The sequence below is a fragment of the Pseudochaenichthys georgianus genome, chromosome 8 (genome assembly GCF_902827115.2).
Source record: "Pseudochaenichthys georgianus chromosome 8, fPseGeo1.2, whole genome shotgun sequence".
NCBI classification, from domain to species: Eukaryota; Metazoa; Chordata; class Actinopteri; order Perciformes; family Channichthyidae; genus Pseudochaenichthys; species Pseudochaenichthys georgianus.
Window position 1 is genome coordinate 11989484 of NC_047510.2, and position 16514 is coordinate 12005997.

The 16514-nt window shown below is 38.1% G+C and overlaps 1 protein-coding gene across 1 annotated transcript; it reads right to left on the bottom strand.

Moving 5' to 3' along the window:
• Positions 1-1733: 1733 nt before the first annotated feature.
• On the bottom strand, positions 1734-13911 carry LOC117451301 (UNC93-like protein MFSD11). Its single transcript, XM_034089531.2, has 13 exons — positions 13440-13911; positions 12926-12981; positions 12586-12693; positions 12420-12499; positions 11289-11385; positions 7441-7499; positions 7153-7297; positions 6118-6167; positions 4845-4910; positions 4627-4752; positions 4365-4539; positions 3560-3695; positions 1734-2496 (listed from the first exon to the last, which is right to left on the bottom strand). Exons 1-13 carry the CDS (start codon positions 13527-13529, stop codon positions 2344-2346), a joined length of 1341 nt encoding a protein of 446 aa, XP_033945422.1. The 5' UTR covers positions 13530-13911; the 3' UTR covers positions 1734-2343.
• Between the last annotated feature and the right edge of the window lie 2603 nt (positions 13912-16514).

Genomic DNA, 16514 nt, shown 5'->3' on the forward strand with positions numbered 1-16514 from the left:
CAATGTGGTCTGGAAAACCCTTTCAGTTTTACTCCTTTAACTGTTGGTATTGTTCATGAAGCATTATCCAAGTTAGATCCTAGGAAACCGGCTGGCCCGGACAACGTAGAACCTTTCTTTTTAAAGATAGCTGCAGATGTTATTGCTCCACCTCTTACTTCTCTTTTTAACCTCTCCCTCAGCACGAATACAATTCCAAAAGTATGGAAGTCTGCTTATGTCTTGCCTTTACTGAAAGGAGGGGAGGCAACTATTTTAAATAACTATAGGCCAATCTCTAAATTGTCAGTTCTGGCTAAGGTTCTTGAACGCTTAGTGAGTGAACAAGTAAAGGAGTTTTTATGTATAAATGATATCCTGTCAAAACATCAGTCAGGCTTCAGAAAGAAACACAGCACCATCACTGCGACAATGAAAGTGGTGAATGACATTACTAGTATTTTAGATAATAAGCAGAGTTGTGCAGCTCTGTTTATTGACCTTTCCAAAGCATTTGACACCGTTGATCATCTCATTTTAAAGCAGAGGCTACTCAGTATTGGCATATCCAGCCTTGCAGTGGGGTGGTTTGTGAACTACCTCTCTGAAAGGTCCCAATGTGTTCATTTTGATGGACTGTCTTCTGAGTGGTTAAACATTTCTAATGGTGTACCACAAGGTTCTGTTTTAGGACCACTTTTATTCTCCATATATATTAATAGTGTAGGTGATAATGTGGATGAAGCTACTTTACATTTTTATGCGGATGATACTGTGATGTATTGTGCAGGTCCCTCCATTCAGGAGGCTGGTGTTAAATTACAGGCTGTTTTTAACACTATTCAGACTCAGCTCTCTGAACTAAAGCTTCTTTTAAATGTGGATAAAACCAAGGTAATGCTCTTTTCAAAAGCTAAAAAGACACCAGAGCCTGTTTTAGATATTGTAACTACGCAAGGAACAACACTTGAAGTTGTTGCCTGTTACAAATACCTTGGTATCTGGCTTGATGATTGTCTCTCTTTTAAACTTCATGTCAATAACCTGCTTAAAAAACTGAGGGTTAGGCTAGGGTTCTTTTTCAGAAACAAGTCCTGTTTCTCGCTTGAGGCCAGGAAAAGGCTCTGTGACCTTTTTACCTGTGCTGGACTATGGGGATTTGTTGTATATGAATGCACCTGCCAATTACCTGAGCAAATTGGATGCTGCGTATCACAGTGCTCTGAGATTTGTCACAAATTGTAAAGCACTTACACATCACTGTACACTGTATACCAAGGCAGGTTTACCATCACTCTCTGTACGGAGGCTCAGTCATTGGTACACGTTTATCTATAAAGCTTTGTTGGGTAAACTCCCGTATTATATCTGCTCTCTGATAACACAGAGAGTTGCAAGCAGCTATTGTCTGAGGTCACATGATGTGGTCTTGTTGGATGTGCCAAGAGCAAGGACTGTCTTGGGTAAGACAGCTTTTATGTGCGCAGCTCCACTTGCTTGGAACAATCTTCAGCAAGAATTGAAACTGAGCAATCTCATTCCTCTGCATGTTTTTAAAGCTAGGGTAAATGAAATGCTTGCTGATACTATGGGCACTTGTAAATGTCTATAACTATGTATCCTGTAAATATAATGTATAATGTCCTTTATTGTTTTATGTTTCATGTGGAACCTATATGCTGCAGGTCTCCCTTGAAAAAGAGATCTATGATCTCAATGGGACCAATCTGGATAAATAAAGGTTTGAAATGAAATGAAATGAATACAACTTTATTTATCAAGATAGGGAGAAAACATTGAAAAAATGCAAAATGTACAACACGGATTGTCAGGCATTAGATTAGTTTACATTTCTCTTAAACATGACAGGAACAGTTTTACATGACTTTCTCTCTTCCATTTTCATTGTGACAAACTATGAACAGCTTTTAAAGTAAAAGTCAAATGAAAAAATATTTTTTAACCATATAACACTGACTTGAATTACAAACCTGAGCTGGAAGCAACTCTAACTAAGTACAAAAAAAGGTAAGTGGTTATGTTTGTAATGATACAATAAGATCAACAGTGCAGGAGGAAAATAAGGTAATCATTAACGATGAGATTGTTTAGTGTTGGGATTTATAGAACAGAGAGCAAAGGTCCACGATTCAAATGTTCTAAAGGCAACTCAGTGTCACACGTTGCAACAACTCAAACTACTTTAATGTTATCCCAAGGTTTATGACATATAGTGCATAGTAATAAAAGATTGTCAAATGACTCCTGATGGAATAAAACATGATGGATTGTTCCTCTGATGGCTGTAGTTCTTCCCACTAACACATATTAAAAAATCATTGCTGATGCAGAAATGTCTTCTGTCTAATATTCCGGCAGGTCTACAGACAGGTTCTGCACCCGCTCCACCACGAAGAAGCAGAGAGTCCCGGTGAAGCCCAGGATGACCATCAGCAGGAGCTGCCACTTCAGCAGGATGTACCCGCTGTAGAAGAACGCCACGGCTGCAAAGACAGACTGAGAGAGGATAGAAGATATAGGATGCTTCAGTTCAGCCGACAAAATCCATAGTTCATTGTACCAGTTATATAACTGAACATTCATTGTTAAAGGGGCCCTATTATGCTCATTTCACGTTCACCCTCTGTCTGAAACCAGAGCCCAGTCGGCTCTGATTGGTTAGCTGGCCGGTGCTGTTGTGATTGGTCAACCACTTTGAGATGTCCCTCCCTTTGCATATCATCGCTAGCCAATAGAAGAGCGAGTGTTACGTAGTGATGTCATTATTATTGTTACTGAAGTAAACAAAGGAGTCTAATGAAAGTGTTCAGGCAGGGGAGAAACTCCCTCTGAAGGGAACTATGTGATTTTCGCCTTTGCAGACTATTTACATGCACAAAACCCTACATAACACACTAGAGGAAAGGGAAAACCCCAAAAAGCACAATAGGGCCTCTTTAAATGCAATCAAATTAACTAATAGATAAGATAGACCTTTNTGCCAATGCCATCAGTATTTGTAATTATATCTAATTTCCTGCTGTTTTTATATTTATAAAATATTTAGTGCAAATCACTTTCAAGTCAAAAATAATGTCAATGTGTTGATTTAATGTGTATGTATTAGTTTCTTTTACCAAAGTATTAAAATAAAAACACACTACTTTATTCAAGATCTGATTGACTTTATCAAAACAAGGTATTTTATCAGTAGTCGAATAAATGCAAAACTACGGTGGGCCATCATAAAAGCAAGAAATTACCATTTTAATTCCCCGCCTTTTGGGATCTGTGTTTTTTAGAAAATGGCGGTTTACAGAGCAGATTTGTATGCACTAAGAGTACAAAACTGCATTTTAATTGGAGTTAATTTCACATTCAATTCCTATGGTGTATTTCTTGTTAGAGACCAATTTCGCAGCAAAGACAAAGGGAGGATTAGGAGGTGTGTGAAAGGTCTTGTTCTTTCCCTTTTTTAATGGGACTCCAGGTGAATTCAATTCAAAACCTTTATTATTTATGTGTTTCATACTTAACAAAACAACACTTGGAATCATGGGAATTGGCGACTCGGGATTACCTGGATGAATTTGAAGATGGCAAAAGCAGGCGCGCTCTGCTCAGCATAAACACATCCTAATATGCTGTAGAGCTGCGTGTTGAAACAACTGTCCCCGAGTCCGAGCAGGAAGCTGCACAGCAGGGCGATGGACACGCTGAGAGAGAAATATAGTTCTTATTAAAGATTGCTGAAGAGGATTGTAACTGGCCTTCCTGGCGTTCATTCTTCTTTATTGTTAAAGCGTTAGTTAGGGATTGTTTGAAGAGAGCTTGAAAAGGCTATGTATTCACAGTGAATTAGCTACAATAAATGGTAGCTAATCAAATAAAAGAGCAGCAGCTATGTGACCTTGGTTAGTTCAAATGTAAAAGTTGCATAATAAAACAGAGGAACTGACTTATTGAAGCCTTGCTAGATTCAAGATTCAAGGCTTGTATTGTCATGTGTATATAGCTACAGCGTAGTTATGTCAATGACAATCTTAGATCAGCAACTTCTGTGAATTGTGAGGTCAAATGAATGTTCTTTTCTAAGAGTCTGGTCGTTTTGATAACTGCTTAAGTTTTCTGTCAGAAAGGGCTGCATGACTTTAAGGTAAAGCAGTGAAAATATATTAATACATTAAGTAAACTGAAATGGTTGTCTCTTAGTTGGCTAAAACACATTTTACTTCTTCTCCCCTTCCACAGAAGCACATTGCTTTGCTTCCTTGTTAATACTTGTTTGTGCTTTTTTCCGATGTTCTACTCTAGGTAATACACTGACTATGTACCTCATAAAACCCCACTTCAAACAATCCAAAACTGTTGGGGGAGACACTTACTTTGGAGCTAAATATGGTTTACTTTGAGAGCTGGTATAAAAGACGACAGGGGCGTCATCTGGGATGTTGAGGAAGATTAAATAGAAGGCAACAAAATGGACGAGCATTCCCAGAAACACCACAGAGGTCCGTCTGAAGCGATTGTTCTTACACAACAATCCAAACAAGCCTCCACCTGACAAGAGGGAACACATTAATGAACTCAAGACACTGTGAGTGACTTTTTTTAATCACTGAAAGAGCTGCGGTAATGTTAACTTACCCACAATTTCTCCAATGCCTACCACAATCCCAGAGATTCCAATCAAGCCTTTTGCGGATTCCCCAAATTGTGCAGTCGCTCCGATACACGTCCCATACACCCCGCTGTAGAATGATAGCTCCAGGCCTGCGGAGGAAGACACACACGCTGTAGCCCGAGCCTTCACTGGAGGTTTGATACTTAATGCTAATACTTAGCGCATTTATCATGAAGCTTACCGCTGTATGCCATGCAGGGACTCAGGAGCAGAATAGTTTTAGTCTTCAGAAGTTGCAGCATGGTTCCTGAGCAGGGAGAGACACAATACACTGATTTGAATTGCTAATAACATATGATATACCTTTTTTATGCATGGATTGAGAGGAAACGCAGATGGTAAGGCGCCATTACCCTCTGAGAATGTGCGTTTAACACAGATAAAAGGAAATACTCCGTCTCAATAGGCCAAAAAGCCGCATCTTAATGCAAGTTGAAAAACACCCAAGGGAGAATTTCAACCGGCTGTTAGGTAAATCCCGATTGTTTAAAAGGAAGAAATCCCACTGGGTTTGTTTTTATTTATATACAGGCCCGGATGCCCTCGCTTGACATGAATCAGTGTGCATCTTGGATAAGCCTGATACCTGAGGCAGATGTTCTACATGGTCTATGGACTACACGCACACAAGATACAGGCAGGACAAAGGGCAATCTGATCATCCAAACAACTTGAGGCTGCACTGAAGGCGGGAGCAAGTGCTGCGCAGTTTAAAGTTGACAAACAGAGATAGAATCTGAAACGAGGCAGTTTGTGTGTACGCTCTTGTAATGCTAGAAGATTTTTTATCCTTGACGAAATAAGTTTTCACTTGAAAGGAAAACCAAAGTGCCTGCTAGTTTCAGAACATGAGTGGTGAAGTGTGTAAAGCTAGAGGCTGCCTGCAGTGGGTGAGAGACGGAAAATAACAAGTATTTCTGTTAGCTATTGAGGGCCTTTTTCTGTGAAATGCTGGAATATATGGAATAATTGCAATATCTCTTCCTTTGCATGTTTAGCCATGAAATACTATGTTGAAATACAATATCTCAACAATATTCTGTATGGACATTCAAGGTTCCCAGGTGATGAAGACTTAAAGAGGCCCGATTATGCTTTGTTGGGTTTCCATTTTCCTGTAGTGTGTTCTATAGGTTTGTGTGCATGTAAATGGTCTGCAAAGGCTCAAATCCCAGAGGGACTTTCTCTCCCACATACAGGCAGTATGAGAAATATAAAGCACTTTTTATAAATGAAAGCATGTAAACATTTCATAGTAGAGGCACAAAATACAAATATAAACGTGAACATTTGCATAATGTCCTCAAGTGGAAAAATAAGGTTTACACTACAATTGATCACTAATCCAACACAATACATATGGAATGAGCATTAGGAATATTTGGGACTTTTTACTACATTTAGTTGATTCTGCATCCAAATAAACGCTAGTTTATATAAATAATATAACCTACTGAATTCCAATTTGGCATCCTCCACGGCAGAGTTGGCTCTTTGCTTATACCTAGAAAACAAAAAAAACATTTTAACTTTGACAAAGCTGAATTTAATCCAAAAAGAATCCTAAATTAAAACATTTAATTAAATGAAACACAGTTTAGTTTTTGCATAATGATCTAAAATAATCCTGTAAAGTCCAAATGAGTGCTAAAAGAAATGAGGCACACACTCACACACACACTCACACTCTGCTAATAATCAAATACCTGCATCCAGAAATTATATCTGTAACTGTTTTTGAGCGCAAACTGCTTATAAGGCAGACACAAGCATGCTTATAGGACACGTTTTTTTACAAATAAGCGCAAACTAGATTTCTATCCACTAACCTTGGTGTCAAATTTTGCAAAAGCACATTTTCTAAATTGTCCTACACAAACCCTTGCATTTGGGCTTCTTTTGGCCATTAACTTCCACGTGACTTTAAGTCTCCAGCTACACATTTCACTTATTATTTCATCCCGTATTTTGAGTCGAACCTTCAAGCCATAAATATTTAAATATTCTTGAGGGCTGTGCCTGGAGAATCTGTACTCTCTCAAACAGGAAGTATCCGTCCCTGCTGTCCCACATCTGCCTGATTGCACCCCACTCGTATAAAGTGCAATGATTAGGCTTTGCTCTGTCAAAATTGCAATGATGTGCAGGAAACCGCTCTGCCATTTCTGTGAAGGACAAGGGTGATTTAAAACTCCTGCAGAACTGCATTTGAAAGTCATGAAGAAAACACTTGCAAATTTCAACGCTGGTTATTTAAAAATATCATTTTAAGGTGGTATAATTATAGTTACACATGGACAACTGAACGAAAGGTGAATTCACTTCTTTGTCATTTTTACATGTTGTATAAAACACAGTGGACTATTCTTCATCACTTGAGGTTTGTACCCTTTTGTCCTTTTGCACGAGTGGTACTGACATTTTTATATATTCTGAGTGATTTGGACCAGAGAGAAAAAGGTGTTATCATCTAAAGGATATTCATTTACATAGTGCGAGGTGAGAGCAGCGACTGGCCTTCCTCTTCAGAGAGCAGCTCCTCTGCGTGATGGCTCTTCCTCAGCACCAGGAAGCTGAGTGTGCCGAGCACCGAGGTGACCAGCAGGGACACAAAGATGTTTTTCCTGCTGCTGTCTGGGAGAGGAAGATTAAAACAAAGCGCTTAATTAAAACACACAATATATATTCATATATAATCCTCTTGGTATTTGCTTCCATCACCATGCTAGATATTACTATTATAGTCACAGACAGGACTTACTCAAGTTCTAACCTACCTGATATCTCTGTTTTCCCATTCCAGTCAAAATAAATGTAGAGATTGCCAAACAGCATGCTGTAAATAAGATCAAATATGTACATGAGTAAATAACAGACGTCAAAGAAGTAGCACAAAAAGTTGTAATTCTGCCTTTTGATGCATCTTTGGAGGTTGAGGGACGAAACCCTATTTAATGGTCACACATACAGTACATGCACACAGCACACACAGTGACATTTGACCTCTGCATTTAACCCATCCTAGTACTATGAGCAGAGGGCAGCTATTGCAGCTCCCGGGAGAACATGTCAAACTATTTGGGTAAATCGACAAACAACTCCACCTCAAGGTCAATGTTTAGCTGTTCTGAAGCTTTCAACTGTAATACATGATCATTATCAGCAGACAGAATTTGCTCCGCAACATGGAATTATAGATTTTGATTTTATCTCGAGCTATCTAAAGGGGCCCTATTACGCACATTTTCAGGTTCATATTTGTATTTAGTGCGTCTACTCTGACATGTCTCCATGCTTTGATGTTCAAAAAGCTCTTTATTTTTCACCCTCTGTCTGAAACCAGAGCCCAGTCTGCTCTGATTGGTTAGCTGGCCGGCTCTGTTGTGATTGGTCAACAGCTTAGAGGTGTCCAGCCCCTTCGCCTATCATGTACAATGTGTTAGCCAATAGAAGCGTGAGTGTTACATATGATGTCATTATGTTACGGAGTAAACAAAGGAGTCCAATGGAGGTGTTTCAGGCAGGGGGGGAGAGTGGGAGAGAAACTCCCTCTGGCATGAACTTTCGGATTTCAGCCTTTGCAGACCATTTACATTCACCAAAAGCTATATTACGCACTTCAGAAAAGGGAAACCCCAAAATGCATAACAGGGCCCCTTTAGGGCTGAAGATCATGTGATACGTTGGAAGATCCAGAATTACACAACAAAAAAACATTTGGAAAGTAATGCCCTGTGCAATTTGTTGTGAATCAAACCTTCTAGTGTAAGAGTACGTGTTGACCTTTAATTAAAGTATTTGCATTAAGACAATCAGTTTAATTAAAAGATACACGGGCTTATATCGTATATTCTGAATTGTTATTTGAGAAAGCATGCATGCAGAAAAGCCAACAAGGAGAACTGAAACTCTTTTTCAGTTTCCGTTTTTCTAGTATGCTTCTGCAGTTTGTTTTTTTACAGCATTTTTTAATTACATAACACTTTGACAAAAAATATGGAGATGAGCAATTAGTGTTTCCCAAAGCCTCTGCAAGCTATAGCAGGAGTGTTTCATTATAACATAGCAGTAAGTGCATTCTACAAGCAGTGAGAAAGTGATTCATGAGTTTACTGTGGCAGAGGTCATCACTGCAGAGCCAGATTAGCAGGGCCCTCCTGTGAGCTTTGGAGCAGGTGACAGCCAATGTCATTATTAGACTAATTCAATTTGCATATTTAAACAAATACATGTTAGCTGGTCAAGCCAGTGTACAAGAGCAGTGGGCTGAATACAAGAGATGAACAGGCCAACATGAACCTGCAGAACTCTGTTGAAAGAGCTTTGGGTGTTTTTACATTTTGCAGAAAACAAATGACTCACTGACAGATCAGCCAATTTTTAGCATGATTCTTTTTGTGTATATGTATTTAAAAATTGGGCATACAGTAATAACCTGTCGGGCTACAAAAACAGGCCTGACAGTATTTTGGCTGCTGCAGTGTAACTCTGTCTTTGCTCAAATGGAATAGTTGCATTAAAGAAAAATGGGGGGGAAATCAAGGTGTTATGTAATGATGATGATGATGGAAGAAATAACAATGCTAGCTATTGTATTTGCTACTGTGGGTTGGTTTAGGAAGCAAATAAGCAGGAGGATTTTTAGATTCACAAATACAAAAATGAATATTTATTTCCCAAAAGGATGTGGTCAAATGTTTTTAAGAGATTCACATAGTGTTATCTAAATATTAAAGGGGCTCTATTATCCTTTTGGGGGTTTTCCCTTCACTGTAGTTTGTTGTAGGTTCTAGTGCATGTAAATGGTCTCCAAAGGCTAAAATCCCCAAGTTTCTCTTCGACACACTTCCCCCCTGCCGAAAATGCTTCCATTGTAGTCCTTTGTTTACTTCTTTAACCTAGTGACATCACTATGTAAGAGGTTGAGGAATCACAACAGAGCAGGCCAGCTAACCAATTAACACAAAAGAAAGACCTTTTTGAACATTAAAGCATGAAAACATGTCACAGTAGAGCAGAGGACAATGCTGGTAGATCATAAAAAAAAAATCCAGCTCCATTAAAATAGACAAAACAGGTTTTGATCCCTCCTCCCTTGGTCTCCCTGCCACTTAATTCAGGAGTTTACTTGATTGACAGAAAAAGCGACCTATCGATTTCCAGTCTGTTAACCCAGAATGCAAAGCGATACAAAATCAGTCAAGTGCCGGGAAAACTCAAATTAAGTTAAAGAGAGAAACAAGAGACAAACAACAAAATGAGTGCGGGACCGAGCAAGAAGCTAAAAACATACCACTTCCACCCAGAATGGGAGGAAGAATATTTGTTTGTGATGTCACATTCAAAGGTTATTTGCCTTATTTGTAAAGCAAGCGTCGCTCTGCCAAAGAAAGGTAACGTGGAGAGAGGCATTATCGGAGTGTTCACAAGGCATAGCAGCGACTTCCCTCCGAGTAGCGAGTTTAGAAAGAGAAAGGTCATGCATTATTGCTACAAAAACATTATCTCGCAGTCTTAGTGTCGCCAACTCGTTTCTAACATGCAAAAAGACAAACAAATGCATCTATGGTCGGTGTATTTTCGACCTTTCCAATCCAGACGAGATCTCTCTCTCCCGTCTGTGTGCGAGGGGGCGGGGCAGTTTACACACACGCAGCTGCTACATGCAGCAACACGGAGGAGATGGCGGAGAGAAGCGCTCCAAGGTGTGGTTAAATGTTACCCGTCTTGAAGTGGATAATGCTCCTTGCCAAGAGTGTTTAGCATGTGAGGGCGGTAACACGAGCAATTTGTCTAAACATTTAGAAAAAGTGCTCCACATTCAGACGGAGGAATGCACCGGGTTCCACTGTCTTTCTAGTAGCTCTGTAGCTCCATCCACGAGTAACTTTTCCACGTCAGGTGTTCTGTATGCTAGCAGCAACACACGGAGTTAACTCAATTATACAAACATGGGTTAATGATTAGAGGTAACAGCGTTATTTAGTTTGTTAAGGTTTCAGATATTCTGTTTACAGTTCTGTCATCAGATCATTTAATACGATTTGTTAAAACATTGTTGTTTTTTTTTATGTGAAATATTATTTATTTTATTTAAATAAAAAGCAATGTTAGTTTTGTTCACAATTTGTTAAGTTAATTTAATAATATGTATTTTTGAATCAAGTATTCATCTTTATTGTCTTCATTGTTAGTTTCCACATGCCTAAAACAACCTCAAGCTAAATCTAAAAGTTGATGGCTAAATAAGAGCGTTTGAGAAATTGTGCAAGGCATACAGTAATAGTCCGAATAATAGTCGATTAATCGTTTCATTAATCGATAGATTAATCGATTATCAAATGAGTCGTTTGTTGCAGCCCTATTGTAGTTATCCCATGTATAAATAAAATGTGTTATTCAGCAACCCTTGCAATTTGGGATATTATTTTTGGTTGGTAGACCTCGGTGAGCTGGTCATTTCAAAAGTAGCTCACCAGCCAAAAAAGTGTGGGCACCCCTGCTGTAGAGGCACAACATACACATATGAACATGAAAACGAGCATAACAGGGCCCCTTGAAAACATATCGTGTGTACCAGTGGATAGAGTGAAAGACTGGAGTGTATCTGTGTCAGTCTGCGTACCTGCACTGTAGGAGAGCCCAAAACACTCCTGTGTTCCTGTTGATGGTGGAGGCCTCGGAGTTCTCCACCAGGAAGTGTCCTTGAGCCGTCCACAGCACTTTAGGAAAGAGAGTGAGAGAGGTCATGAGAGGGAAAAATGTAACCAGTCAGTTAATTGCCCACCCGATGTGACAAATGATCTTTCTGTGTTGGTAAGTAATGCCTCACAGTAGCCCTGGGACATGAATCATGATACAAATTCATCGCACTGCAATGATTTGAGGCTGCATTAGAAACAGCCCTGAATCATTTTTCTTCATTTTTCCAGTAAATGCTCAGCAGAGGGCTGCTTTCTCTGCATTTTCATTCATATCTGCGAGCAAGCTCCAAGTGCTGCATAATATTTACAAAAACAGCTCCTAACCCATTTAAGGTTCTAATTTGGGAAAGACTGTTTATGCGCGTCTACCCGTCCCAGGCCTGATAATCCCTGTATGCATGATCAAACACTATTGAAACACAAAAATAAGATTGAATAGGCTGAAAACCAACAGGAACTAAGTTGTACTATTGATGTTTACATATTTTTACTTGGGATCTGATCCTATGTGCCCAGAACAAAAAAATGGTAAACCTGAATTCTTAAAAAATAACTTTCAACGCGATTTCAGCGTTCAAATAACCTGAAAGATAAAGCTAACCCAATTTGACTTATATTTTTCATTTCTTTGTCTTATATGTTTGTCTATGGATTTCACCTCAGCTCTGTGGAGTAGTAATGAAAATGTTTCACTATTTCCTGGCGTTTTATAGACAAAATGATGAATTAAAACAATAATCATCAATGGAATGAATAACTAAAATCCAAAAGACAAACATCCAGGCACACTGGTATATTAGAGTAAAAGAGACAGATATTAACACCCAAATTAATTGATCTTTCTTGACATTATAAGCCAGGTTTCAATTGTGCATTGTAAGTTATGGAATAATTAAAAATAGACAAATCTCTTTGTCTTAACGGAATTTCTATAATTTTCTTTTAACGTTTGCTAATCAGCATTTTAAGTTATAAACTGAATGCTGCTGCAAACATTAAAAAAGTTACAGTCATATGTTCAACATCATTTCCTATCTGGTAGGGGAACTTACTGGCTGCTCCTATGCCGATCAGCACGGAGGTCAGGTAGAAGGACCATGTTGAAGGGATGATGAACACAGCAATGTACCCACTGCACAGAAAGCATGCAGAACAGCAATGAGCAGCATGTTTCAGTATCTTTGCAACATCCTGTATAATTACAATAACAATGTTTACCTGTAAAGTAGGCCACTCAGAAACATAGTACATTTTGGTCCAATTACAGCAACAACTGTTGGTGCAAGTAAATTGGCGAACGAAAAGACTCCATAGATGATTCCAAGACTGCGGGGAGGCAAAGATAGTTATTATTTACAATGTGCTTGTTTATGAAAATGTGTTTATTCCATTTATTTTAATGATGTTTCCATGCTAAATGTACAATACATAAAGACATCTATGTTACACAAGACTTAAAGCAGTGCTTTTCCATGATTTTTTGTGGTGAATCTCAGTTTTACACATCTGTCGTCGTTAATGACACTAATCGATTAGTCGATAAAGAGAATGTGCCTACCTGTGGTACCCACTCCCAGTGAAAGTGTTGTTCTGCAGGCTTTTCACTACAGTTTGCTAAAAAATTAAAATTAAATTAAAACATTAAAATTAAACATTAAAACACAGGGTTAGATTGGGAAAAATAGGTCATGATTGTGTCATTAAGTCACCCATCCGGTTTGATCATTTCACTGACCATTGAAGGAAATTAGAAACACGAGTTGCGCATGACAAACAGCTTTTGCACCGTAATGCGCATTATTAGATTGCCCTTGTAATAAAAAAATGTACCACCAAAAACAAATGCATAAATGTGATGTTTGTATTTTAACTTTGTAAAAAAAAATCCAAACAACAATAGAATAGATTTGTTTCCGTATGCTGCAATACTTTTGTTAAATTAAGTTATCTTCAAGTTTTGTATACTGGAAGGACAGGGTTTGCTGCAGGGTTTTGTGAAAAGTAGATGCAACTTACAATATAAAAAAAGCAGGTGTAGATGTGTAGAAACTCAGTAATAAAGTTTTACTTACTTCAACATTCCCACAGGTGGTGAAGGCTGTAAAAATGAACAGAAATCCCAACCCCAGAATCACAACGTTGAAAGTCCTCCTGTCTGCCATGGTGTTCTCCTACTCCTTTTAATACATGTTCAATTTATTGCCGCGTCCACTGTTATTATAACGTCTCCTCAATTGAACTAGGAAAGACTCCCATATGGATTCTTCAAGGATAAATGCATGGTAACAAAGTCACGACACTAGAGTTGACTTTTCTAACGCTATAGTGAAAGTTTAATGCGCGGAAGGCAGGAAAAAGGGCCGTTTCGCGGGGTGCAGAGGCAGCAACAGAGCAGCACTCTTACAACCACTTCCCTTCTATCATGCTAAGTACGCATGACAACTTGTGACTTTAATTACATGAGATTGTTGACTGTCTTCCTTGTTCCTCTCCAGCTTTCCTCACTCTCTCCTGCTTCCTCTTCTTCTCCTCCTGCTTCGGTTTGTGGTCATTTACACTCATTTAGCTTTGCTGCCTTCCAGAGGAGACCTGGAGGAATAATCTCCCATGGAAAGCAAAATAGTTTAACAATGAAGATATTTTAGCTTTAAGTGTTACTGTCATTAGCAAAAAGCAACTAATCACTTAATAAATATAATTTTGAGGATTTTTTACTTTGTCATTTTGGCGTTTCCTCTCCAGATAAAATATTAGCCTCTCACTAAGCAAAATATAGTTTATAGACTGTGTTCATCAGGCTGATACCTTTGTATATTAAAAAAAAAAAGACCTCAAGGGATCACTGCATATGGCCCCTGTATAATCTTTCATTTACCCCAAATTCAAAAAGTATGAGCTAAAATATTTTTATTGTGAAAAGCATTCTGAAAGTCAATAGAACTTTCATGTAAAATGTGTTTGTTTCATTGTAATTGTTGAAGAACCAACCAACCTTAAAACGTCCAAATAAAGTCCAAGACAAGTCAGAGTCAAGACCGAGTCCAGAGCAAATTGAGACCCTATAGAACAAGCAAGAATGTCTTTCCAGTGCTCATCCTCTGCTCTTCTGCATAACGTGTGCACAGTTTGGACCACAGTTCATTTGTGTTAATTCTAAAAATTAGGATGACATACAAACTAATTTGTGATGAGTCCAAAACTACATAAAAATAGACCCCTCTTGGTTTTTATTTGTATCTAATTGTTAATAATTATTTTAATGTAGCAAGAAGATAAGCGGTCAGGGAGTAAAGCGTAAGGAGTTTTTCCCAAAAGTAAAAGGTTACTGTCATTAAGGGGTTATATGTAATAAGCCCGAGTCAAGGTAGATTTTGTACACACAGTGATCTGGTAGTCTACATCTTTCTCAATTAGATCCATACGGTTTGCAAACTTAATTAATTTATTAAAAACGTAGAGTTGAAAGAAGTCACAAGTTTGTAGGCAGTCGTGTAACAAGTTTAACCCCCAGCTCACGATGTATGATTATTATTCAGGAGACATATCTGTCCATTAGCTATTCATAACAGATTGCTTTAGAAAGGCAATCATTGATTCCTCATGCTTGTTCACAAACTCATCGTAAGAGGCTCTTGAGGGAACATCTTCCACTTCTTTTAAATAATCATCAAAAGCAGCTCTTCAGCTTTTGAAATGTCCATAAAGATAAATGTCTCTGCTCTTGAACATAAACCAAATTGACGATTTGAAATTTGGTGAAGGTTAAAGAAAAACGTAGGATGTATACACACAGATGAGTTTCGGTGACGTCATGAAGCCCTACATATTTGAAGGAGTAAAATAAGTATTTGCAAGCTGCAACATTAAAGGAATGAAATATGAAGGTATTTCTAATTCAATTCTGAAATACATTCTGCATAAAGTCTAATTTTACTTTTGTACTGAGTTTAGTTCACCAAGCAAATTAACTCATTAAAATAGTGTTTCATTTCATTTCAAACCTTTATTTATACAGATAAATCCCATTGAGATCATTGATCTCTTTTCCAAGGGAGACCTGTTCAAGTAGTTCCACATGAAACATAAAAACATAAATAGAACAACAAAAGGACATCATACAGCATCATTTACATAATTATCCACATAAACAGGTACCAATAGCTTCCGATTGACTAGCATCCAACCGAGCTTTAAAAACATTTAGTGGCACCAGATTGTTAAGTTTCCATTTAATTTGCAGACTATTCCAAGAAAGAGGAGCTGCACATCTAAAAGCTGTCTTCCCTAAGACAGTCCTAGCAGTTGGCACATTTAATAAAACCACAGCATTCGATCTCAGGCAGTAGCCACTTACAATTTTCCGTGAGTGTAAATATTATCACATGTCTGCAGTTCCTACATGATGAAGAGAATCTTAAAACAATGGTGAATGCAATGATCATGAAAGAGCAATTATGTAATGCATGAAATGTAAAATGAGTTGCATCAAAAAGAGTTTTAAAAAACGTGTTAGAAGTTGTTTCAAGATATACGGGAGGAGATAAGAAGTTGGATTACTTAATATTTTCAATTGTCACATTTTCTACCACAATTTTCTGATTTTTGCAATGTGAGGTGTTAAGAGTGCATATGTATCTAAATAGGCAAGGAAAAGGGGAACAGTTTCCCAAATAATTGTAATATCATTAGACGGTAGCCCACTATGGAATATGAAACAGAGCAATAAAGTAAGGGATTTATATAATGTCCATTAGCATGGGAGATAAATGGGTTTGTGTCAACGCTACATTTAATTTAGTCCTAGTTGGGATGTTTCATATCATCCAATAGTAGGCGATAATGCATCATTTTACATCCATTGTGAAGAAAGAAGAAAACCTGAACCAATAGCCATTGAGGAAAGTGCCACCTCTCGGTCTGCTCTGACTGCCACAACAACAAAGAGGTTCAGCAGAGCAAGAGGATTACCTGTCATTTACTGCCATGTATGCCAAAAAATCCGTATGCAGCTAAATTACAGAGTTCGCTTTTTCAATTATCATAGTGAAAATCTTTGTGTTGTGCCAGGTTGAATTGATGCTACTATATAACTTGGAGACGTTATTTGATTAATCATAAAAACAACTGCTTCTGTCAAAGATTCACTT